This window comes from Monodon monoceros, unplaced genomic scaffold (genome assembly GCF_005190385.1).
Source record: "Monodon monoceros isolate NGI ecotype Baffin Bay Population unplaced genomic scaffold, NGI_Narwhal_1 Super_Scaffold_3, whole genome shotgun sequence".
Taxonomy (NCBI): Eukaryota; Metazoa; Chordata; class Mammalia; order Artiodactyla; family Monodontidae; genus Monodon; species Monodon monoceros.
In genome coordinates, this window is record NW_021703780.1 from 39,834,862 (window position 1) to 39,859,674 (window position 24,813).

General features: G+C 57.3%; 1 protein-coding gene across 4 annotated transcripts in view; it reads left to right on the forward strand.

Annotated features, from left to right (window-relative positions):
• The window catches only part of GRM4 (glutamate metabotropic receptor 4), a 108,945-nt gene that overhangs the window by 41,887 nt on the left and 42,245 nt on the right, over positions 1–24,813 (forward strand). For 3 of the 4 annotated variants that reach the window (XM_029242966.1, XM_029242965.1, XM_029242967.1), the window contains one exon: positions 5,445–5,661. The exons of the other annotated variant lie outside the window; for it this stretch is intronic. In XM_029242966.1, the coding sequence (XP_029098799.1) occupies positions 5,445–5,661 (217 nt within the window). The remainder of the gene's footprint in view (positions 1–5,444; positions 5,662–24,813) is intronic. 4 annotated transcript variants of the gene reach the window in all.

Genomic DNA, 24,813 nt, shown 5'->3' on the forward strand with positions numbered 1-24,813 from the left:
GCCCTGGCCTCCAGAGGCCGTGGGGACTGGGCCCTTGCGGCACTCTGAGATGTTGGGCAGCTTGCTTATCCCCCGACACTCCTCTGGATGGGGTGGGATGGGGACCGGCCACTCTCAGGGGGTCCTCAGATTCTGCCGGTTGGGGAGCCAGTGACCCAGAGCCTGAGCTGTTGGCACTTGGGGCACCACCTGCATCCCAGCCAGCGTCTCTGTGCCCCGGGGGGTGTTTGGGGCTGCTGGCCAGGCCTGGGGCAGGTTCAGAACAGATTCAGGTTGGAACACACAGATACACATACGTGTACATGCTTACACACACGTGCATACACGTACATCCACGTGTTCCCTCTGCCTAAAAAGCCCTCCTTCAAATACCTACGGGCTGCCTCCTTCACCTCCTTGGGGTCTTGACTCAAATGTCACCCTGCCAGAGGGGCTTCCCTAGGCCTTCTCCCTAACAGTCCCCTGAACTTCCCTGATTTCTTTTTTCTCCTGGGCCCCATCCCCATCTACCAGCCCTGCATCGCCTTTCCATCGCCTGCCCCTGTCGACATGGGGTGCCCCACGGGGCAGTGTCCACCGCCTACCCCTGCTCTCAGAGCTGTGCCTGGCAGGTCGTTGGCGCTCGGTGACTATTGGTAAGAGGAATAAATCAACGAGTGTGCTGTGTGCTCAGGGCATATGCTCCAGCATGTGCTCGCACGTGCGCGTGTCACACAAACACACATGTGCTTGACATTCATCTTCATTGTTGCTCAAGCCCGGAAGCAGCTTTTGTCTTTCCCATGTGGCAGGGACCTCTTTGTCACTCCAGAAGCCAGAGAGAGAGAGAGAGAGAGAGAGAGAGGGAGGGAGAGAGAGTGTTTATTCATGTATTTCCCCCTTCAGTCACTCACCCTTTTCGTACTTTTGTAAGCATGAGGCTCTGAGGGGTGCCAGCTGCAGACACACGGTGTGCCACTCATGGGCATCCCACCTGCCTCCTCCCCAGGGTGTCCCCCAGATGCAGTGAGTGTTGGGTTTGGGGGTGGGATGAGCCCAGTTCCCCTCGGTGTCTCCCCAGTGGCCTTGCCCAGCACAACGTGGAGTGCCTCAGAACGCTTGTTGAATTGATAAGTTGGCCAAATACCTAACACGTGGGAGGACAGGGAGGATGTGCTCGGTGCCCCTGGAGCAGCCCGACTTGGTGCTGAGGGAGGTCTGACCAGGCTCTCTGGAGGATGAAGGCTCCCGGGGGGGCTGCGTGGAGGAGGTGGCACTTGAGCTGGGCCTTGATGCACCAGGAAGATTTGGATGTGGGGAGATGAGGTCTGGGGCTTTGTGGGCAGAGGAAGGCAGGCAGAGAGGAAAGAGAAACAGGCGAACAGATGGCCCCAGAGTAGGACAGCCGTCGTTGGTCAGGGCTGCTGGAGTCTGACTTCTTGCTGACTCTTGTCCCATGAGGGCGCAATAGGAAGGTGTAGCATCCCCAGCACCTGGAAGAGTGCCCAACACACAGTTGGTGCTCTAAGTGTTGGGCGACAGCAAGAGGGAGGCAGAGAGGGAGGAGCTGGCGGGGGGACAGGATGGGCATGGCTGTTGTGAAGGAGAGGACTGTTTTCTGAGGAGAATGTTAATCCAGCGCCTCCCTCCCTCTCGGCTGGGCTGCGGGGACAGTGAGAGCTGCGGAGATGCCAGAGCCCCACTCGGGCCAGGTTTTCACAATCCCCCTGCCCATGGGGTCCCCAGGGTGGTCCTTGCCTCTGCCCCTCCACTCCAGGCTGGGGTGGGGACGGGAGGGAGGGGAGCTTGGGGGGACCTGCCAGCCCCAGGAGATGTCCTCACTAAGCAGTAACTCTGTGACTACAGTGAGAGAGCTGGGGGTGGGAGGGGGAGGCACCAGGGACAGTGCTAGAGGGTAAAAACAGAGAGAGAGCTGCCAGGAGGAAGTGCAGGGGGAGGGATAATAACTCATATCAGAGCTAACCCTTGAGTGCTGACTGCCCGCCAGGCGCAGCCCCTAGCACCTCCTGTGAGTTCCCACACGTGACCCTCACAACCTTACGAGAAAGGGATTGGAATTATTCCCATTTTGCAGAGGAGGAAACTGAGGCCCAGAGAGGTGAAGTAACCTGCCCCAGGTTTCCCAGCCGGTGCACGGCAGACCTGGGATTTGAATCTGAGCAGTTTAACTCCCAAATCACTGCTTCAGGCCATCCTCCTGGGCACCTCAGGAGGGCCTGGAGTTGAGGAGGGAGCCTGCAGGGGGCGGGGTAGGAGGAGCTGGCAGAGGCGATGTTTACGAGGATGCTGGCTTATCTCCTGGACCCTGTTCAGGAAGCTGGCTCTACCCCTCCGCAACCCTCATCATCTCAGGGCAGGGTCCCTGTTCCAGGATCTCAGGAATGGTTGGGGGCGGCGCAGGGGCCCCTCCTGGGCTTCAGAAATCAGAGGCCCTGAGCACTCCTGCAGGCTGACACACACACACACCTGCAGGAACCCCATGCTTGGCCCTCCCACCCTCTATGGGAATGAGGGTGTGCAGGGGGCAGGGGTGGCGCCTGGGTCTGAAGCCGGCTGACGCAGGCTGAGCTCACTGGGGGAGGCTCTGAGTCCCGGCACCTGGACAGCCACCTGTCCATCCGCTGTCCCTGCCCAGGCCGAGTGCCCGGATGGGAGGGGAGGGGGGAGGTGGCTTGGAAGGAGGCCTGAGGGGTGAGAAGTTGCCTCGTGTGAGCTGCTCTGGCCTGTTCTGCCACCAGCCCCAAGACCTCCCTGGACCTGCTGCCCCTCCACCGAGCGGGCACTTTTGACTCCGGCCCTAAGGCCCTGTGTTGGGAGAACACATCAGAAGTAGGAGAGAAGCCGCTTCTAATCAGGAGGCGAGTGGATTTCTGGGTGTGTGATTAGGGCCGGCAGAGGTGAGCTGGCAAACAAACACGGCCATCTGCTCTCAGGGACCTGCTGTGGTGGCCCTCATCTCCGTTGCCAGCTCCAGATTCAGGGCGCTTCTCTTCAGAGGGATGACCCCAAGGGTGACATTTATTTTGTTCTGTTGTTTTACCATCAAAAAATTTAAATGTAGGCATTTCAGACACGCACAAAAGTGCAACAAACAGGGCGGTGTACCTTCGCGTCCACACCGGTCAACAGTTGTCAGCGCTTGGCCAGTGTTATTTCTTCTTCCACGCGTTCCCACAGTGATTCTTTTGAAGCAAATCCCAGACCTCATCATATCACTTCATGCCTAAATATTTTAGTACATATCTCTGAAACGGTGGGTCTCAACTGGGGACAGTTTTTTCTCCCGGGGGACATTTGGCAATGTCTAGAGACATTTTTGGTTGTCACAACCGGGGGAGGGGTGTGCTACTGGCATCTAGTGGGTAGGGGACAAGGGTGCGGCTAAACATCCTACAAGGCACAGGACAGCCCGCCAACAAAGAATCACACCCCACTCCCCTCCACAAGCGTTAACAGCGCTGAGGTGGGGAAACGGCGCTCTAAGAGCTAGGGACTCAAAAACCAGCCAGCCAACCGCAGCTATGATACCATCATCAGACCTTAAAAATAACGATACTTTTTGAATGAATCATCAAATGTCCAACCAGAGTCCGCATTGTAGGGGGCGCTGCTTTCACGCTAAGTGCCCTCCAGGGCCGAGAGGACTGGGCTAGCGTTCAGACACTGCTGACCCAGGCAGGCAGAGGGACGCATGTGCTCTGGGACATTCCAGTGAGGTCTGCTTTCTAAACACGTGCTGTATTTGCGTAGTTCTACGTGGAAAACATACAGAGAGTCTAAGGTGGGAGATCCTGCCCAACCCCACCTCTAGCCCCTGGCTGTCTTCTGGGAGGCAGCTTTGCCCCTGTTTAGTTTCAGAGCAGGTTGAGTATATACCCCAGTGGAAGGTGGACCCCCGCACTGTCCCTGGGGGTAGGCACACCCTAGGCAGAGGCCAGGTGGGCAAACCCATGTGCAGGGGGCTCCCGGTGTCCTCTGGCTCCGGAATATTTTCCCACCCTCAGTTGCCACGTTGGCCTAAAATTCTGGCCATTAATTTTTTTCTGCCAGGATTGAATCTTAATTATTCCTTAGGGGGAATCAATCTTCGATTTGACATCAGCCCAGATCAGTATGTCCAGCCCTTCACCCTGTCACCGTGGATGACCGAGGGCAGGGTAAAAGGTACACAGGAAGGGTACATGTTGGTGTGGACCAAGGCAGGGGGTGGAGAGCACGGGCCACTGGCCGGTCCTGGGGAGCCAGGGCAGACGAGAGCCCTGTGAGGAGGGCACCCGGGATGTGGGCGGGGGGAAGGTGGGGGAGGCTCAGGAGGGTCCACACGACCCCTTTCATGTCCCTTGGGAATGTTGGATGTCAACCACACGAGGAATGGCACCTTGAGAGCTCCGTGTCCCACCTTTGCCTGGGGGGCCAGGTGGGAGGTGTGAGGGCAGGAAGGTGCCCTGTGACTGGGGGAGCCGGGCTGGGGCCAGGAGGCCCGGAGTCTGCCGTTGAGAGGCTGTGGCACCGGGTGGGCCCTTTGTCCCAGGCTGCGGAGAGAGGGTTTCTCGGAGGCCCCAGTCTCTCTGGCCTTCTGGGATTCAATCTGTGGGGTGGGGCGAGGGCTGTGGGAATCGGAACCTGGGCTCTGTCCCCTCTGAGCTGGGCAGGAGGAAGGAGCCTGGGCCCAGAGAGAGCTGTGGGGATGGGGTCTGCTGGGTGGTGACAAGAAAGGCTGCCTGGGGGCAGGGAGTGGACCAGATAAACCCTCAGGCCCCTCTCACCACCCTCATCCCCACCCCATCCCCATTTCCACTCCATCCCTGGCCAACCATCTGGGGATCCTCTCCAGCTGGGATGTTCTAACTCTTTATGTAAATTGAGGCACCCAGAGGATCCCGTGGTGTGTGTGTGTGTGTGTGTGTGTGTGTGTGTGTGTTAGCACGTGCGTGTATGTGTGTACAGGCATGTGCATTATCTCCTAGGACTCTGGGGTGTGTACGTGTGTGTTATTGAGGGACCACCGGCCACAAGACCCAGGTGAGGTGGGCTGGGAGACTTTCTAGAGGAGGGCTTGATGCTGACATGCCTCTCACTTCTCACCCTGATGCCAGCCTCACTCCTGCTGGGAAAGGGGAGAGGCCTGGGGAGAGACGGGAGCAGGGGAGCTGAGTGGGGGTGGGAGGCATTGGGACCCTGGGTAGAGCCAGGGGCGGGGCTGACCAACCATTTGCCCACTCTCTCTGGGCTTCAGTTTCCTCCTCTGTCAAGTGGGGCTGGGACCTATTCAGCCCATGTCAAGGGGTCTCCCCCAGGATGAGAGGAGGCAGTGCCCATGGGAAGGGCTGGGGGGGGGGGTCCCAAGGCCATGGGATGGGAGGCAGGTTGGGGTGTAGGGGCTGGTGCTGGCCGGGCAGGGTGAGGTGCCAGCCGCCCCCATCAGTGGCCCCTCTCGCCCCCAGATCCCCCAGATCAGCTACGCCTCCACAGCCCCCGACCTGAGTGACAACAGCCGCTACGACTTCTTCTCCCGCGTGGTGCCCTCGGACACGTACCAGGCCCAGGCCATGGTGGACATCGTCCGTGCCCTCAAGTGGAACTACGTGTCCACGCTAGCCTCGGAGGGCAGCTACGGTGAGAGTGGCGTGGAGGCCTTCGTCCAGAAGTCCCGTGAGGACGGTGAGTCCGGCGCCCACCCTCAGGGTCGTGCTTGGGGACGGGGGGATGTCACAGCGTGGTGGCCGAGCACTGCTCGGGAGCCACTCCCTGGGTTCTGCCTTGGGCTCTCCTGCCCTGGGCCACCCCCTCACGGGCCTGAGTTTCTCCTCTGAGCCTGTGGCCTTGTGGGCAGGTGGCTGGGTGATGGCTGGGGGCTGGGGGTGGATGTGAATGACTTTTGCGGACATGGCTGGGTAGACGGAGGGACTGTCAATATCCCCAGCATGGGAGCTGATGGAACAGCCCCTGTTCTCAGGCAGAGAGGAGGAGAAGGAGGTGGGGATGGAGGTGGGCTTGTTCAGTGGGGTCTCAGGGACCCAGGAGCCAGAGGCCAACCAGCAGCTTCTTGGAGCAAGGATTTGTTTGAGGGACTGGGAATTCAGAATCCTTAAACTTGGGCCGTGTGGTGAGGGGCAGGGGCTGCGGTGGGGCTGTGCTGGCCTCAGGGAGGTAGGTGCCCTGTGGGTGGGATTCGGGGAAGGGTGGGAAAGTGACGTGCTCTCCTCGGATCCTCCGCACTTACCACAGGCCCCCTTGCCCCGCCGAGCTCACTGCGTTCCTGAATTGCCATCCTCAGAGTGATAAAGCTTCTAGTTATCAGCAAGCAAGGAGAGGCTAAGCAAGCAGGGGTTACCTCCACGGCAGGCCCAGACCTGGGCCTCTGGCCGGTCCTTTCCGATGGTCACACTGAGGCAGGACAGCCTGTGTGGGACTGTGTGTGTGGGCATCCAGGGCAGCAGACAGGCCCCTGGGTTGGGGGCTCCACCTGGGCTGGTGAGCCCTGCCAAGCTGATTCAGAGCTGCGGGGGCCAAGGAACGGCTCCCGTGCTGCATGGGGCATGGAGGAAAGCAGGGAGGCCCTTCCGCTCCTGGTGGACCCTCCTCCCCGCAGACAGGGCCCCTCTGCCTCCTCTCCTGGCCTCTCCCAAGGCCCCGTCTCTAAATAGCTCACTGTGGCGCCCTCGACCTTGGGGGATGGCATCTCTATATTTATACCCGGAGAACCCCGGAACTCTAATTGTTTTTCCTAAGGACCACAGAGTGTCCAGAGGCTGGCGTTGGTAACACCCTGCAGGCATAATCCTGCTATAAATCTCAGACAAGCCCCTTTAATTGTACAGCCGAAGCAGCTCGGGTTCTTGTAACCTGGCGGCGAGGGCGGCAGGGTGGTGGAAATGGGGTAGTGCTGACTGATGGCTGCGGCTCCAGCAGCTGGGCCCCCACGGAAGGAAGCAGGGGGTGGACAGACCCCATTCCCACCTGCAGGCAGGCTGGGCAGTGTCAGACTCCAGCCCCCCCCCCCCGCCCCTCCCTCTGACTGCCCACAAATCCTTTCTTTCTTTGCTCAGACTTGGGTACCTCTCTGCACTGGCTCCACCCATCCTGCAGGCTCCTCTTCTCCCTGATGGCTTGAGTCCTTCCCCAAACGAGCCCACTGCCTTTCTGATTCAGGTGCAACCTCTGTTGGATTTGGGGACAAAAGTGCTGGATGGGGGCAGGGACAGAGGTCCAGAATCTTAGTGTTCGGTTGTGTTTGGTCCCTGCCATAGGGACCTGGAAGCCACCCCGTGTACTCAACATAGCCTTCCCTATGCTGCTGGCACATGCCGAGCCCCTGTTTATACCGGGTGTTCTGGGTAATCTGCCCCACCAGATGAAGCAGGTACCCCCGTTTTCCAGGGAAGGAAGCTGAGGCTCAGAGACACCAAATAATTGGCACCAGGTCACAGAGCAAGTTAGAGGTGGAGAAGGGATTTGAATCCAGGCGAGCTGGCTCCAGGACTAGAGGTCTTAACTGCTTTGTATTTTTGTCACTCTGTCTTCTGCCCATTTCCCACTGCAGTAACTGAGACCCATGTGGACCAGTCCTGTGCAAGGGATGGGGGTATGACAGTCACGCGTGCGCACGCGCGTGCACACACACACACTTGGCCTGGAGGGACACATGCTGATGTATTAAGCGTGGGAGAGGCATGGGATTGGGGTGAGGTCAGGGCATTGCATTTTGGCTGAAGCTAAGGCTACTGTTTGAATTTTCTGCAAGCATCTAATCAGGCATTGAGCAGTTAGAAAATAGAAAGTCTACTCAAGATTTTTAAAAAGAACCCTAGAAAAATAAGAGAACTAGCTACTCTGCCCGGGCCCAGCACAGGGGCACAGCTGTGCCCCTGCCGCCTGCACTCCTTCCCATTGCTGAGGGTCTGACCTCCCACCTGGCCGGACCTCCCTCATCCGCAGACCCCCTGGCAGGGTGTGCAGCCCTGGGGCCCTGGCTGGGCAGCTAGGTCTTCCTGCCCGGCCTGCTAAATGAAATTTGATTTGGAGAACCATCTTTAGGCAAATGAAAAGAAAAGGAGAGAGAAAGCCATGCTCCAGCTGCCCAAACTGAAATCAGAATTGAGCGGCCAGTAGAAAGGGGCCGCTGTACCTTTTGCCTAATTCCTGTGAAAGATTAAAGATGTCTTTGGCTGTATATCGTATTGATTCGTCCTCTGAAGTATAAATCATCTTCACGTTGCTAAGAGGAGTGCCAGGGAGCGGGGAGGACGGGAGCAGGCTGAGGGTGTACATCAGAGCCCTGGTGAGAGCTCAGCCAGCAAGTCCTGGGTGCCTCCTGTGTGCTGGGCTCTGGCGGGTCCTTCAGGGAGCATAATTATGGCCTTTTTTTTTTTTTTTTTTTTCTGTATGCGGGTCTCTCACTGTTGCAGAGCAACGGGCCTCTCCCATTGCGGAGCACAGGCTCCGGACACGCAGGCTCAGAGGCCATGGCTCACGGGCCTAGCTGCTCTGCAGCATGTGGGATCTTCCTGGACCGGGGCACGAACCCGTGTCCCCTGCATCGGCAGGCGGACTCTCAACCACTGCGCCACCAGGGAAGCCGATGGCCTTTTTATAGATGAGGAAACTGAGGCCAGAGAGGGTAGGTCACTTTCCCAAGGCTACACAGCCAGAACGTAGAGGAGCTGGGATTGGAGCCCAGCTCCATCCTCTGGGTGGGGAGCTCCTGGGTAGCACCCAGCACTATTGGGCCGTTGGCACAGGGCTTAGAGAAAGCTCTGGCGCTGCACTTTCCAGTCCCCATCAGCAGTGCCCTCCCACCCCAATCACTTGGTCATGTGGATTACGCCCTGAGCCAGCCTATGGCCCTTGACTGGACCCTGCACTGTGCCAGGCAGCCTCACTGCACTTTCATGAATCCTGATGACAGTGTTTTGTCCCCCTTTTACAGATGAGGAAACTGAGGCTCAGATGGGTGAAGTGGCTGGCCCAGGCTCACACACTGAGGTGTTGGAGCAGGACTTGGAGCCAGGCTGTCAGCCCTCGGCCCTTTACCCCACGCTATCCGTCTCCCCCAGCTTATATCACAGAGATGGCAGTGCATGGTTAAGGAACAGGCCTCGACAGACAGACCTGGGCTCCGACTCAGCCACTTGCTGGCCACGTGACTCTGGGAAAGTCACTCAGCCTCTCTCGGTTTTGGTTTCCTCATCTGCGAAGTGGGGATGAAACTGGTTGTTATCAGAATGAAACGTGCTCCCGGCCCATGGAGGTCGGCGCTCGGGAACGCACATTGGAGGGTCTGGCTGCCTGGGCCCCAGCCCTCCCTGGTGCCAGCCGCTCTTGGGGAGGCCCGGGGAGTGATGGAAGGCCCGAGGGGGTGGTGCTGGGCCCTGCGTGGGGCCACAGGCAGTGTCCAAGGACAGGATGAGGGACAAAATCACGGGAGCCCAGGCCAGCCTGCTTGCCCTGGTGTCTGCAGCAGGTCGTGGGCGTGTGTGTGCTTTTGTGAGGTGTCGGGCGCATCCCCCATCTGTGTGGTGTGCGCTCCTTCTGGCTGCAGGGCTCCCCCTCTCCCTGCCGGGCAGAGGCTGCCCAAGGGAAAGGCTAGGGACACAACCAGGCCTGGGACTAGGTACGTAGAGCAGGCCCTGCCTGGGCTCTGGAGATAATGTGAGTGAGTCACCCTTGGAGGGAGATGAAGGCTAGAGGGGGTGGCACAGGTGGGGCCCCGCCCTCGGTGCCTCCCACCACTGTCCTGGGCGCTTTCAGGGGTTGGAGTCTGGAGTATGAACTTGCATACCCCCACAGCCTTTCCGTATCAGTGGGGCCTTGTGTGAGCCTCAGTTTACTTGCACTAGTGCTCCATTTCACAGATGAGGACAACCAAGGCTCAGGGAAGTCAAGGGGCCTAAGATCACAAGGAAGTGTTGAGTGTCAGAGCCCAGGGCTCCTGTGTGGGTGACAGGACAATGGATAATATTAGTAGGTAACATTTATGGAGCCCTCCTGTGGACCAGACCCCATTTTATGTGCTTCATACATGTTAACTCATTTGTCTTGCAAGACAGCTCCATTATACAGATGGCAATACTGAGGCTCAGAGAGGTTAAGTAACTCCCCTGAGGCCACACAGCTGGAAAGTAGCAGGAGTGGGATTTGAATCCAGCGTGGCCTCCTGATCTCTGGTGCACGTCATAGGAAGGACACACAGGTCAGCTCTGGGCAGGGGCATCTCCATGGGGCCACCTTGGGAGTTTGGTTCTCTAATGAGTGATTCCAGCACCCTGGGCACATCTAGGCCTGTACTCCTAGGGTGAGAATGGGAGGGCCTTTCTGGGTGTGGCGGGAAGGGACGTGGGAGCCTCAGGCCTGCTCCTTGAAGGATGTCCTGTCCCTCGCACGGTGGAAAATTTAAAGTCTCATCTCCCTGCTGTGTCCCCGCATCCCCCATTGGTATTCCGGAGATGTTGGTGAGTCAAGCTGTTGCTGGTCTGACCTCCAGGTCCAACTCCCAGGGCTGAGCGTCAGACTTGCATTTAGATGGGCCTGTCCGCGCGGCGGAGTGGCAGGGCTGGCACCTGGAGGCCCAAGGCTGGGGCACCTCATCCCTCTGGCTATGTGACATCTCTAGACTCAACTTCTCCAGCTGTAAACAGAGGCTCCAAGGGGAGTGGCGAGGAGCTGGCCAGCTGGAAAGAGCCGTGCCACCCGGAGGGGATGGCACTGCTCATCCTTCTGGGAGACTAGAGAGGAGAGAGGTTTGCCCCAGGGCACCCCCAGGATCCAGCAGCTCCCCTTTCTGCTGCCTCCCCTCCCGGACCTTGTCTCCTTCCACTCCCCTCTCAGGCTCTTCTCCAGTCACACCAGCCTCCTCACGGCTCCTCTAACACTCCAGGCACAAGCCCACCTCAGGGCCTTTGCACTGGCTGCTCCCTCTGCCCAGAAAGCTCTGTCCCTGGTTGTCCATGTGGCTGCATTCTCAGTGCATTCAGCTGCCTTCCCAGGGGTCCCCTCTTCAGAGGGGCCTCTCTGACCACTGAGTCCCCAGTCCACTACTCTCCATTCCATGCTCCCTGCTCTGTTTTTCTTTATAGCAATTGACAAGTACATTTTTATTTGTTTATGGTCCATGACAGCAGAGATTTTTTGCCTGTTTTGTTCTCTGGTACCTCCCCAGCCTCTAGCACAGTCCCTGGCACACAGTAGGTGCTCAGTAAATGTTTGTGGGATGGGTGATCATGAAATCCAGCCGCCTACTCACTTCTTTAGCCCTTCTTCCCATCCTAGGCCTGAAAGGTTGCTCTCCCAGTCTATAGAAGGGCAGACTGAGGCTGACAGAGCACGGGCTTCTGGGGTCAGGCTGCCCTGGGACCCTGCCCTCCCCTCTGAGCTCCTGGCTGCCCCCAACCCTATCCTGACTCATCGAGGACAGATATCCTTTCCACCGCAGCGCCTGCCTCGGGATGCTTTGTTCTGAGGTGCTGCCTGCCCCAGAGGGCAGGAACAGGAAGAGGCTCAGCCTTCCAGACCCCGCTCGAGTCTCGCACTGGCCTGGACTTCATGGATTTATTTCACATCCACTGGGTACTCAGCCCCTGCGCGAGGAGAGGAGAGAGGGCGTGGGCTCTGCCAGCTCTCAGCGGGCGTGGGAAGAACAGTGCCCACCCAGACCTGGCACCCTGCCCTCCTGCAGGAGGTGCCCAGGAGAATTTGCCTTAATAATTGAATGAAGGGATGTGATGACGCATGTGTTGAGGTGAAGAGATAAACTCCAGGGTTGCAAGAGGCCCAGCGCATCAAGATGGGCAGTCCAGCAGGGCTTGGAGGAGGGATACTTGGACAAGTGGAGAGGAAGGCAGGGGCGTGCCAGGTGGGGGAACAGCGTGAGCACAGCCTGGAGGAAGGAGTGAGCAGGCAGATGGGACCCCAGTGAGGGGCCTGGCCTGGTCCTAGTAGCCGTGGGATGGGGACCCGTGTGAGATGGAGCGGAGCGGTTTCTTTCAGGTCAACCCTGCGTTTAACGGTTTTTTGGCACTTGGGGTTGTTGTGTCCACCTGCCATGTCCAAGTTACATAGGGCCCTGGGGAGTCTTCTCTGCCCATCACGGCTCAGTGCCAAGGCCCCTCCTCCCTGCAGACTTGCTTACCCAGGGAGGCATATGATCTTCCCCTAGGCTGGCCTCCTGGGAACCCCAATCATACCTGCCCCAGTGCTTGTTGAATTCCCCCTCTTCCTCTTCCACTTGACTGGGCCCCTTGAGGCCGTGGAAGGAAGGACCCCCTTGGCTCTGTGTCCTTCGCCGTCCCTCGCCCACAGTGGGGCCTCAGTAGATGTCTGTAGGATGAACAGATGACCAGCCCTGTGCCCTTGGGCACGTCATCGCCCTTCTGGGGCCCCCGTCTCTCATCTGTGACAGGAGTGGGCACATCAGCTCATCTGCAGGGTCCAGCTCTGACATCTGGCAGGCCGGGTCCTCCCAGCCCAAGGCCCCTGACTCCAGGCATCCTTCTCGTAAGCAAAGCCTCATCATGGGGGCACTTCAGGCTTGGTCTTTTGGTTCAGGGATGAGTGGGTCCAACTGTATGGGGACAGAGCCTGGAGCATGCGACCTTCTCACCCTCAGTCAGGTGAAATGTGGTTGAGATTAGCCGATGGGGCAGGGCGCTGGAAACAGGGAGGCGTCCTGCCACTGGCTTTGGGTTGGTGTATAAGAGAGCAGGGTGGCTTGTAGCATCTTCTTGAGGGGAGACCTCTGGGCCTCACAGCCCAGGGACCTTCATCCCTGCCCACTGACCAATGCATTTTCCAAGAATGTGGCGGGGGGAGTGGACCCCACCCCGGAGCCAGTCCCCACCATTCTAGCTTATCACCCAGGCTGCCCCCAACTTGAGACAAATTGCATCTTCCTCTCCCTTGCTCTGCTGCCCGTCACTGCTCTGTAGGTGGAAATTCAGTGGACTTGGTATGGGCATCCCCTGCCAAGCTGTGAGGCCCACCACGTGCCAGCTGGGTCTCCGGGATGCTCTGCGAGATTGGCAAGGTGCTGGCATCAGTGTGACTGCTCAGTGATTACCCAGTCAGTCTCTATCCCGCTTTGGAGGTGAGCCCTGCGCTGTCTGGCCTGCCGTGGGGACTTCGCCTGTCCGCTCTAATTGCTCCGCCCCCCTGGCCTTCAGTGCGGTGCTGGTACCTCTTGATTTTGTGAGTCCCGTGGGTTGGGTGTCATCAGGCCACTTTTCCTCTCTCTCTGACTCATCTCTGATGTGTTGGCCCTGGCCTATCACAATGGGGACATGCTCCCATCCGAGTTTGCCTCTAAGCTTGACGGGATTGACAGGAGGAAGGAGACAGAATGGACACTGAGCCCTTTTTGCTCTGAGTTTGCATCCCTTCCCTCTTGGACAGGAAGCAACATTTTCTTTCACCAGGCTTCTTTGTGGAACATGTTTGAAGATTTCTTCCAGGTCTAAAAAAGTTTTCCTTTGCTGGTTGCAGCCCCTTTGTGAATCCTGTCCTCCCTGGATGATGCAGTGGAGTGGAGGGTTTAAGAGCCCAGATGCTGGCTTGGCCACCATGAACTGTGCAATCTTGAGCAGTCACTTGGGGGCGCTGGGCCTCAGTTTCCACCTCATGAAATGGGAATATTTATAGCACTTCCCTGGACTTCCCTGGCAGTCCAGGGGTTAGGACTCCGTGCTTCCATTGCAGGCGGCCCGGGTTCGATCCCTGGTCAGGGAACTAAGATCCTGCAAGCTGTGCAGTGCTGCAGGAAAAAAAAAAAAAAGAAGCAGCACTTCCCTTCTAGGTTGCCATGAGCATTAAATGAGTTAATACATGTAAAGCACTAACTAGCACAGTCTGGGCCCTGCACTAAGCACTAAGCTTCTGGAGGTGTAAGTTCCATCATTATTCATCAGAGTGGGAAGTGGGGATCGGGACCCAGTTCTAGTCCTGGCTCTGTCTCTGGGTGGCTGTGTAACACTGGGCTGGTCACTTTCCCTCTCTGAGCCTCAGCTTCATCACCAATGTGAAAGGCGATGGGTCAGGGGACCTCTGAGGTCCCCCGTGATGTGGGTCTTTGCATCTCTCACCCATCTCTCTTGGCTTTTCTGTCCTCACCACATGGAGGTCCGGGTACCGTGGGGTGGGCCTCTGGCTTCTGCTGCGTCTATGTTCTTGAGGCCAGACCTGAGCCCACAGAGTAGCCACATCCGCAGCATCTGTTTCCTCAGCTCCTTTGGCCTCTTTGGTTTATTTATTTATTTTTTACCTCTGAGCCTTTTGACAAACACATCTCTAAACCTGGTCTGAACCCCATTGTCTTCAAGTTCATTTTCCTGCCCTTGTTTATTTTTCCTCCCCTTCCTTGAGCCTCTGCACTGGAGCATGTTGGGATCTATCCTCCGAGGCTCCCACATTTAGGGATCCCTTCCGATTTCTTCCCCTTTGTTAAAGAGCAGGTGGCAAAGGCCGTTGACCTTTCCCTGACCCCCACCACCCCCAGCTCCGGTCTGGGCCTTGACCCCCAGGAAGCCCTCTTCACCTGTTTGTTGACTACCGGGTTTGAGCCTGTTTTCCTATCTGAGGCAGGGTTCCAGCACCCCCAACCCCCCACTCTGAGCTTCTTGGAGGTGTCACCAAAGCAAGCCCCATCTCCCCTTTCCCTGCACTGTGGCTTCCTTCCCGGCCTACCCTGAGGCTCCTACTTCAGGCCAGTATGGGGCTGCTGAGTGTCCTGGGTGGGTTCTGGTTTCAGCCTCATCCTCTACTCCTCTGTGACCTTAGGCAAGTCACTGCCCCTCCCCAAGCCTCCAGTTCTTCATCGTAAGACCAGGAAGGGGCTGTGCGCCTTTTTCAAAGGGCTCATGCATGTCGTGGACACACAGAGGGATGCCTGCAGCCATTTTTGCCTTATTATCCTGTGTCACCCACCCAGCCCTCTTCCCAGAGCCTTTGAGCCCCAGGCTCTGCCTCCTGCACCAGCCCCTCAGGCAGCCCGGCCTGGTCTGTGTGAAGACCCCTGGACCTCCTTTTGTTTTAATATACAATTTTCTAGGGAACATTTCATTACCCATCCTCATCGAAGCTACCAGACCCTTGGCCCCAGCTCCTACACAGCTGCCCTGAGGATTGTCCCTGTTTTACAGAGGAGGTGACCGTGGCTCAGGTTGCCCAAGGGCTGGTGCAGTCCCTCACAGCTTGTCGGATGCAGAGCTGGGATTTGCATTCTGGTCTGTGTGACTCCCAGAGCTCAGCTGGAGGGAAGGAAGGTGGGTGGAGCCCTCCTTTCAATGAGCTGTCTGATGCCTTTCACCTGGCTTCTCCAGGGAAACGTTGGTGGGTCAGTCAGATGGCTGGACCTTGGAGGACCCCCCCTTCCCCCTCCCTCCCCACACCGCCGCATACAGAGGCCAGAGGTTCTCTCAGGGCCAGGGAAGGAGGAAGGGAGTGGCTCCTGTGATGGACAATGTTTGTGTGACAGGAGTCACCAAGTCACGTGTGGCCTTGGATGAGCCTGTGAGGGGCTCTGTCTAAAAGTGGGTGTAACGGGGCCTGGAGATCAGGAGGAATGCATCCCCTGATGGTCACCTTTTCAGTGATGGCTTCCCTCGTGCTCCTGGGGTTTTTAGGGACTCAGAAGGAGAGAGTCCAGGCCTCCAGATCACAGAGCCTGCTCTGCGGGGATGTGGCTGGTAAGGAGGGCAGTGGGGGCATTTCTTCAGCCCTTTCACCCCTCACTTCTATACAGTAATTAATTCATTTGCTCTATAGATATTTACTGAGCACCTATTATGTACCAGACATTGAACCAGGACATGGGGGATACAGCAGTGAACTAAACAGATGAAGATCCCTGACCTTGTGAGCTCATGTTTGGGGAGAGAGATAGAGGCAGCTTATAGTAAACAAGTAAATACATCACCGTATAATAGAAATTCAGATAGGAACTGATGGGCATTTCTATGAAGAAGAACAAAGCAGCATAAGTATACAGAAGGTGCAGGTAGGGGAGACTATAACACAGGTGGTCAAGGAAGGCTTTTCTGCAGAGGTGACATTTGGGCAGAGCCCTAAGTACAGTGAGGGAGTGAGCCATGCAGAGATCTGTGAGAAGAGTGCCCCAGCCAGGAGAATCAGCAAGTGCAAAGGCCCTGAGGTAGCAGCCTGCCTGGCATTTGGGGACTATAGCCAAGAAGAAGGAGCAGAGTGAATGAGGGGGAGAGAAGTAGAAGGGGAGGAGCCAATCACAGGGGACCTTCTGGGCCACTGTGAGGACTTTGGCTTTTGCTTTGAGTGAGATGGGAGCCATGGGAGCGTTGTGAGCAGAAGAGGGACGTGAATGGACTTGGGTTTACTAGGATCCCTCTGGCCACTGTGTGGGGCAGAGACTGTGGGCCTGAGGCAGGAAGGCCAGTGGGGAGGCTACTCCTGTCCTCCAGGGTAGAAGGGATGATGACTGGGACCAAGGGGCTGGGAGTGGTGAGAAGAGACAGATCTGGGGTATGTTTTGAAGCTCGAGCCCACAGGACTTGCTCCCGGGTTGCATGTGGGCAGAGGGCAGGGGCGTCGCCCAGGCGTTCCTGGCTTCAGCACCACGGACAGCGCCAGCACCAGACACGGGGGAAGCCCTGGTTGGCTCAGGTCCCCAACAAACAAGCGGCCAGTCCCTGGATGCTGACCGGAGCCTCATCTGTAAAGTGCTGGTCCCTTCCCCTCGATTTTGTTATCCATTTCTCTTTTAGCCAAATATGTTTATTTCTGGGCACTGCTGCGAATCCATTTTGGGATGAGGCAGGTTTGAATGCAATTATATAGCTGGGATGAGAGGTTTGGAAGCAGTTGTATCCAAAAATCTCTGCATCTGGCTAAATTGTGTTGTATGGAGTGGGGTGCTAGGATGGGAACTGGGGGAAGGGGAGCTTCCTTGAGGAGGGGATGATGGGAAGAGAGCCTTGAAGAACGGTGGGCCTGTCTCAGAGGAGCAGCAGGGTGCTCTGGGTAGGGGAGCTGAGTGACTGAATGTGGTTATTCATGATGCCCTCCTTCTGAGTGAGGAGGGGGCAGCATTCCTGACACTGAGCGGGGTAGGTCGGCCCATGGCAGACAGTGCTGACCCTCAGGGCTTCCACGGACTTGCTGTGTGTCTGTCCTTTGGCTCTCAGTTTCTCCAACTGTAAAATGGGGTAATTGTAGTCCCTACTGTGCTGGTTATTGTAAGAATGACAAAAATGGGTGAATTAACCATCAGAAAGGCCAAGAAAGGGCTGGAGGGGTGAGGGGCTGCCTCTGAGGCCTCAGACCCCAAGGGTGAGCACTTGGCCTCTTCCTGGTTGGTTGTTCCCAGTCCCTTTGTGACCGTCCTCCTTGTTCTCCCTGACTCATGTGGCGGGTTATATCTGTGCCCCATTTTGCCGTAGACAGAATGATCATATGGATATTCTATGCAAATTCTTATTTTTAACGAGCCAGAAGGAAAGCTAACGACCATCCTGCAGATGTATTGGGGCCCGAGGGAGGCCTTGGGATGAGGGAGGAAGCAGGGGACAAAGTGACAAACAAGAGGAGAGAGGAGGGAGGAAGGGGAGAGGAAATGAAGCGGGGTTGGGGTGGACGCAGTAGGGGCTGCAGAGCGGTGGAGGGGAAGCACGGGCTCTGTTTACCATCTCTCAGAACCTCTCTGCCTGCCCCATTTTAAGATGGGGAAACAGGCTCAGAGAGAGGTGGAAACGTGCCAGATACCCCAGAAGCTGGGAGAGAGAGAGAGAAAGGCTGAGGAGAGGGAGCAGATGGGCTGGAGAAAGGGAAGGTGGAGGCAGCTGGGACTAGGCTCTGGGACTCGGTTTCCTTATCTGTATGATGGTCATAGCACCTAAGACGTGGGCTGATTGGGAGGAACTAATGAGAGAACATGTGCAAATATTATTCGACTGAAGAGTGCTGCCTGAGTATGGGGGGCCGTGGAGTAATGTGTGTGTGTGGGAGAGGGAGTGGATGGGGCAGGGGACCGAGTCGGGGAGACAGGAAGACGAGGGTGGAGGGACGGGAGCTGGAGACGGGGGTAAGAGGCCTTCTGGACAATAGGCCAGCTCTTAATTAATTAGTCCATTCAGTCATTTGTTCATTCATTCATTCATTCATTCCTCAGCATCTATAGTCTACTTCATAGAGGGAAGTCGGCTCCCAGAGGGCAGGATTCTTGTCTGTCCTATCCGTGGCTGTCCCCGTAGTGTTGAGGGCAGCATCTGGCACCAGGAAGAGCTTAAATTGTTGCTGAATCAATGGATGTTCTGTGCCCGGCAGTGGGCCCAGCAGTGGCCATCGCCCTGGAGCTCAGTGGCATCTAGTCCAGTAATTTCCCTTCCCTGTGCTAAGTGCAGTGGTTGAGACATTGCGATCGTTATTGGCACCCAGGGGAGAGGGAGCCTGGGGACAACTACGAAGGCTTCCTGGAGGAGGGGGCCTGAGATGAACCTTCGAGAACTGACAGAAGCTGACTTGAAGGAATCTGGGAAGGGGAACTGGTCGTAAAGGCAGAGGGAACAGTCTAGTGTTCGGAACTGCAGGTGCTCTTGGAGGTGGGGAGTGATGGGAGCTGAGGCCGCAGGGCCTGAGGACTGGGCTGAGGGGTTTGGATTTTGCCCTGAGCCCTGAGGGAGGTGAGAGCCAGCGAAGGTGGGAAGGAGGGGTGTGCTGGGGTGGGATCAGTTTTGGTGGAGAGGTGGGGTGGCCAGGCTGGGCAGGCTGAGGTTTGCATACAGGTGTGGGGCTCTGGTCTGGTCAGGCAGTGCCGACAGGAGTCAGGGGGCACAGGGGATTCGGGCCTGAGGGGTCAGCTGGCTGCTGCCAGGTGAGGCTGGACCCGCCCCCGGGGCATGGAGCCAGCCTGGAGGGGGGCCAGGGCTCTGGTTTAGATTAATTAAAAGACCTCTTGGGCTTCCCTGGTGGCGCAGTGGTTGAGAGTCCGCCTGCCGATGCAGAGGACACGGGTTTGTGCCCCGGTCTGGGAAGATCCCACATGCCGCGGAGCGGCTGGGCCCGTGAGCCATGGCCGCTGAGCCTGCGCGTCCGGAGCCTGTGCTCCGCAATGGGAGAGGCCGCAACAGTGAGAGGCCTGCGTACCGCAAAAAAAAAAAAACAAAACCTCTTAACTCTGGGCAGTCCCACCGGGGCCGGAGTGCCTGGAGAGCATTTAAATGTCAACATAAATATCACAATGACCTGAGTCCCTCCTGATACTTAGTGTCTAGATTCCCAAGATGTCCCTTGTATTACAACGTGGGACAGTCTCTCACTATGAAACATGTCCGACCCCAAATACCTATTGAGAAAAGCTAGCAGATGGTAGCATCCCCTGCCCCAGCTCTGGCCTTCCACAGGAAGGGCAAGGTCAGCTGAGCACCCTTCTCCCACCTCCCCTCCCCGGATGCCCTCCCGAGGCCCACTCAGGGTTGCTCCCAGGATCCAGGCCTGGAGTCCCCTTTCCAGCCCTCCCTGGTCCCTGTCTCTCCACTCCCAGATCTGGCCAAGCAGGCCCCCAGGCTGTGGGGCCCCAAGCTTTTCCCCAACAGCGTCGGGAAAGCCTGGGGCAGGTTTTGGGGGGCGGGGTGAGTGCTTCTCCAGCTCAGGGCCACATCTGGGCCTCTGTCCCTGACCTTTGTCTACCAACTCTTAACTAACCCGAGTCCCAGGCAGCCCAGCACCTCAAGAAAGCCTCCGACGGTCCACAGGGTCGGGCTGGTGTCTGCGCTGTCCTGCCCTCCTCCACCACAGCCAGTTTTTGGAGCACACTCAGGCCCACCGTCTCATCCTCGTTCCCAGCCGGGGGCATCAGCGGCCCCGTTTTCTGGCTGAGGAAGCTGAGGCCTCACCCCAGGTACATCCAGAGCCAGGGCTGGGCCCAGACCCCCCATTCCTTGCATTTCCTGCTGTTCTGCCATCAAAAGGGTCGGCCTGGAGGAGCCAGAGCCAGGCTGCTCACCGTCCCTCCCCCTGCCCTGGCCTGAAGAGGACGGCTGGTGTGGGAGAGGGTCCAGGAGGACTTCATTAGCCAGTGCCTGCTTGTGGCACGTTGGGGGGGCCTGAGCCCGCCGCCGGTGGGGAGACATGCTTGGCCTGCCTGGGTAATTACATCTCAACATTTCATTTTGCTTGTCAGTTTCCACTTCCTGGGGATGTGGGCTCCTAAATATTTCATCCCAGCCTGCAGCTGCCTGTTCCTTTCTGGCCAAACCGCAGGTCCGGCTGCCGACCCTGAGCCCTGGCCCCTCCCTGCCCAACTGAGCCTCGCTTCCTGTTCTGGGCTGGAGCTGGCCAGAGGTCATCTTCTCCGTGCCCCTATCCCACACGGAGGTCTCTACCACCAGCGCAGCGCTGTCTTCTCTTCCCAAGGGATCTGGGGTGAAGAGGCCGGACAGACAACATTGCCAGAAATTAGGCTCAGTTCAACCAACATTGATTGAGCACCTCCTGTATGCCTGAGACTCTGATGGAAACCAGGGAGTTAGGAAAGAGAAAGATACAGTCAAGAAAGAAAGCCCCTTGAAGGGGCTTATGGGCTAATGGAGGAAAGGGACAACAGTGTTATAACAGCAAACACTTATTGAGTACTTATGTGCCAGGCACTGTTACATGTATTAACTCACTTATTCTTCATGCTTTGTTATGAGGAGACAAGGCCCAGAGAGGTGAGTAACTTGTCCAGAGTCACACAGCTAAGAAGTGGCAGAGCCAGGATCTGAACTCAGGCAACCTGGCTCCAGCCTTCACGCCCTGAAGCATGAGAGTCACAAACCGACAGTCTAGGCAGAGGATGGCGGGTGCCAGCGGAGAGGGGTGAGGTGAGAGCCGGGCTGGGCAGTGATGAGTCCCCACTCTGGGATGTTTTGTGGGGGAGGAGGTGCAGAAACTGAGCCCCGAGGTGGGGTTGGGCAGGTGGGGAAGCTGGAGGGGTATTTCTGGCAGAGGGACCAGCAAAAGCTCCAGGGTGGGAAAATTTGAGTTGCGTTGGAGAAAGTGGTCTTGCTGTAGAGTGTGGAGTGAGGCTGAGGAAGGGGCTGAAAAGCCGCTGTGTGATCTCAGCCCCTAGGTGTGTCACTGGAGCTGGGCTGTCTTGTCCTGAAAGGGGTTTTTCAGCAGAGGACTCTGAGCTGACACTCAGCAGTCCTGTTTCTGGCTGCTGGCTGGCCTGACTTGTTGTGTGAGCCTTGGGCAGACTCCTTTCCCTCTCTGAACAAAATCTGAGGAATGGGCGGGATTCCCTCAGTAGAAGAATGCCCGGTATGGCCACTGAGAGTGGGGGGAGGTGGGCCTGGGGGGAAGGGGTCTCCTGGGGGCCCTTGGGGTGGAGGTGGGCCAGAAATCAGTCTCAGGGCCCCTCCCCGCTCAGTCCCCTCCTGCCACCACCTGCCTCCAAACACCTCTGCTTCCTTCTCTCTCTCTCTCTCTCTCTCTCCTTTTTTCTGCTTTTCTTGCTTCAAAGGTGTTTTACCTAAATGGGTTTGTGTTAAGATATTAGGTCGATCACTCAGCAAATTTCCCTTTGCTCAGAGCTGAGCACCATGAATAATGCAGCTCGGAGCAGCTTAGCGGCCTCCCAGTGAGGGGACAGCAGCACTCAGCTCAGGGGCTCTGAGCCCCACAGCTGCCCTGGCTGGTCCCCCACAGCCTGCCTCCTCCCCCTCCCCAAAATATCCCCCCAGGGGCCAGGCCTGTCCACAGGTGATCCCTTTAATCCTCACAACACCCCTGCCACGTCTGGGGAGTGGTGAGAATGCCCTCCCATTTTTCAGATGCAGATGTGGAGGTTCAGAGAGGTTGGGTGACTTGGCTCTTATCAAGTAAGGGATTGAGGTGGGATGAGGGCCCCATCTGTGCCCAGCCTCGGCCTCCTGTGTCACAGCAGGCCAGCTCTCTGATGCCTGTGCCCCCCGTACCTGCAGGTCCAGCCCGATTCTCTATGGGGGCAGGAGGGTGTGAGTGGACGGCCTGGTTTCAGAGGAAAGTTGAGGACTTTGCCCTGATGGGGGCACTGAGGCTCCTCAGTAAATAGTTGTACCCCTCCACCCAGTCACCACCCCATCCCCGTTAGCACCCCCCAGCCGGGCTCCCCTGCACCAGTAGCAAAGGAGGGGTGTTGATGGTACTAAGGTGTGGCCAGGCTGGCTGGTGGAGATGTGGACAGCTGACTTGTGTGCCTCGGTCTGCGGCTGTGTGGCTGTGTGGAGGGTGTGACTTTGGCAGGCTGGGCGTGGTGAGTGTGGCTGTGTGGGGCGGTGTGGTTAGTGTGTGAGCCTGTGTGGCTGTGAGATTGTGTGAGGTTGTAGTGATGTGTGGTATGTGATTGTGTGAGGGTGTGTGTCACCATGTGTGTGTGGTGGGGCGGGGCTGGGAGTGATGCAGGGGTGGGGAGATGAGCTGAGTGTGTTCAGGAAAGAAAGGATGTGTGTCCTGCCTTGGATAGACCCTGGGCCTCTAGGCTAAGGCCCCAGGTTCTGCCCAGCACTCTGTCTCTGGGGACATCTCTCAGTTTCAGCTGGTGTTTCTGGTCCCCAGAGCATCTCTCACCAGCCCTGGGTCCTGACCCAAGCTGGGTGATGAGGTCCTTGCCCCCCTGCCTCAGCAGCCCTCACCCCCACTAGGACTTGCTCCCCAGCGGCTTCGGCTCCAGGAGGCCAACCCAGGCCTTCACAAACACCATCGCATTTGACCCTCACTCCAGCCCCACTGGGCTTTTTTCCCATTTTACTGATGCTCAGAGAGGCTAAGTAACTTGTCCAAAGTCACACAGCCAGGAAGCAGTGGAGCAGGCATCTTCCCCTCTGTCTCAGACTGGAGGGGAGGGGAAAGCCAGCAGGTGCAGTATCCACGCTTTGCACAAACCTTTGATGGGGTATATCACCTGCAGGGAGACACCTGCAGGTGGGAAACCGGAGTGACTGTTTCCCCCTCATTGTCCCTTGGTACCTGGGTCTTCCTGGCTCCAGCCAGGTCTCTCACAGTGGGCCCACTGTGTCCACAGGGCTGGAGTCGCCCTGCCCTCATGCCCTTCTCTACTGGCCCAGCTATCTTTGGCTCTGGGCCCTTGGGGCCCGGCCAGTTTGCATGGCTATCTTATACTTCTCCACTTGTTCTTTTGCATGTGCATTTCTTGAGCGCTTATAGCAAGGAATTTGCATCTAGGTGGAGAAGTAAATTCCCAACAGAAGGCAGGACTGAGAGAGAGGTCCTGGTGTGCATGACGCCCAGCACCATGTGTACTTGGAGCTCACCAGTGTGTCCTGCAGGCGCTGTGCATGGATAACCTTTGCAGCCCAGAGCCTGGCACAAAGTGGGTGCCCAGAGCCTGTGCATGCAGACATTCGGGCACTCCGTGTGACCAGGTGGTGGCTCAGAGGGGAGGTCATAGTGGGCTTCGGGGGTCAGGGAGGTTCCTGAAGGAAGTGGGAAGGTTTGAGCAGGTGGCTACCTCAGATTCCTACAGAGCCTCTGCCCCTCTGCCCATGCCAGTGGCTCCTGCCCCGCCAGCCCTCCCATCCCTGTCAGTCGGGCACTCAGTGACTCATTCAACCGGCAAGCGTGGGTCACTGCCTGACCCGAGCAGGCACAGCATGTGTGCTGGGCCCCATGAGGGATGGGGTGGAGAGACAGACACAGAGGAGAAACTGGGGCCCAGCAAAGGAAGGGCTGGCCGAGGGAACAGCCTCTGCTAAGGCCTGTTGGGGCAGCAGATGTGGTCGGATGGTGGATTTTGTAGGGACCAGACCTGAGGAGGAGATGTGGCCTTGAATGTCACACTCACACACACACACACACACACACACACACACGGGTGGGGAACCACCAAGGGTTGCAGGCCGGGAGCCATGTGTCAGAGGGATTTGTGCTTTAGAAAGAGGATGGAGTGGACACCGGAGGGTGGAGAGTCGGGCCGGGAGTGGAGCAGACAGAGGGATGGTGGCCGTGAACCAGGCTTGAGCTGCCTCCCGGAGAGCCCTCAAGCCCTCTGTGGAGCCAGAGCCAGCCAGAGTGCGGGTCCACTCCTCGCTGTGCCCCCCAGCCCCGCTCACCCCCGACAGCCACAGGTTAGGGGGCATTCACTCGGGCCTGGGTGCCTTCCTGACCTCAGACACCCTTTTAGCCACAGCTCTACTGCCTGGAATCTGCCATATGGCTCCATTTACTTAGACAAGGACTTCCTTCCTGGTTGAAAACAAAAGTAACACCATGTTAGTCACTGAGCCCTCTGAGTAACTCCCTTTCCTGAGAGAAGGTTTGGAGTGGGAGGGAAAGAAGGGAGGACCAGGGAGAAAGACCTCTGTGTGTGAGTGTGTGTGTGTGTGTGTGTGTGTGTGTGTGTGTGTGTGTGTGTGAGGCCATACAGTCCAGGGTAACTCCCAGCTTCCGTCATGCCTTCCTCCCAGCTCCCTCTCTGGCAGGAATGTAGCGGAGCCTGGGGGACCCCCTTGGGTTGTTAACAATCCCCACTTTCTCTCCATGTTGCAATTTGCTGCCTTCACATTTTGCCATAATGTAGATTTTTCCACTTGATTTCCTAGGATTTGTCTTTCATTGTTTTTCTCCCATTTTAAATTTAAAAAGACAAAAAAAAAAAAAAAAAAAGAAAGAAAGAAAAAGAAAAGGGAAAGAGAGAGAGGAGAAGAGCCCAGTCTTGCTGGTCTCCTGCACTGTTTGTCTGCAGGGAAATTGCTCGATGCTCTGGAGGAGGATTTTCTCCCCCCTGGTCTGGATCCCAGAGCCCGGGCTGCTGCTTGGGACGAGGGAACAGCCTGGGTTGCAGAATGTGGTCCCAGGGCCCTGGGTGTTAGAGCAAGA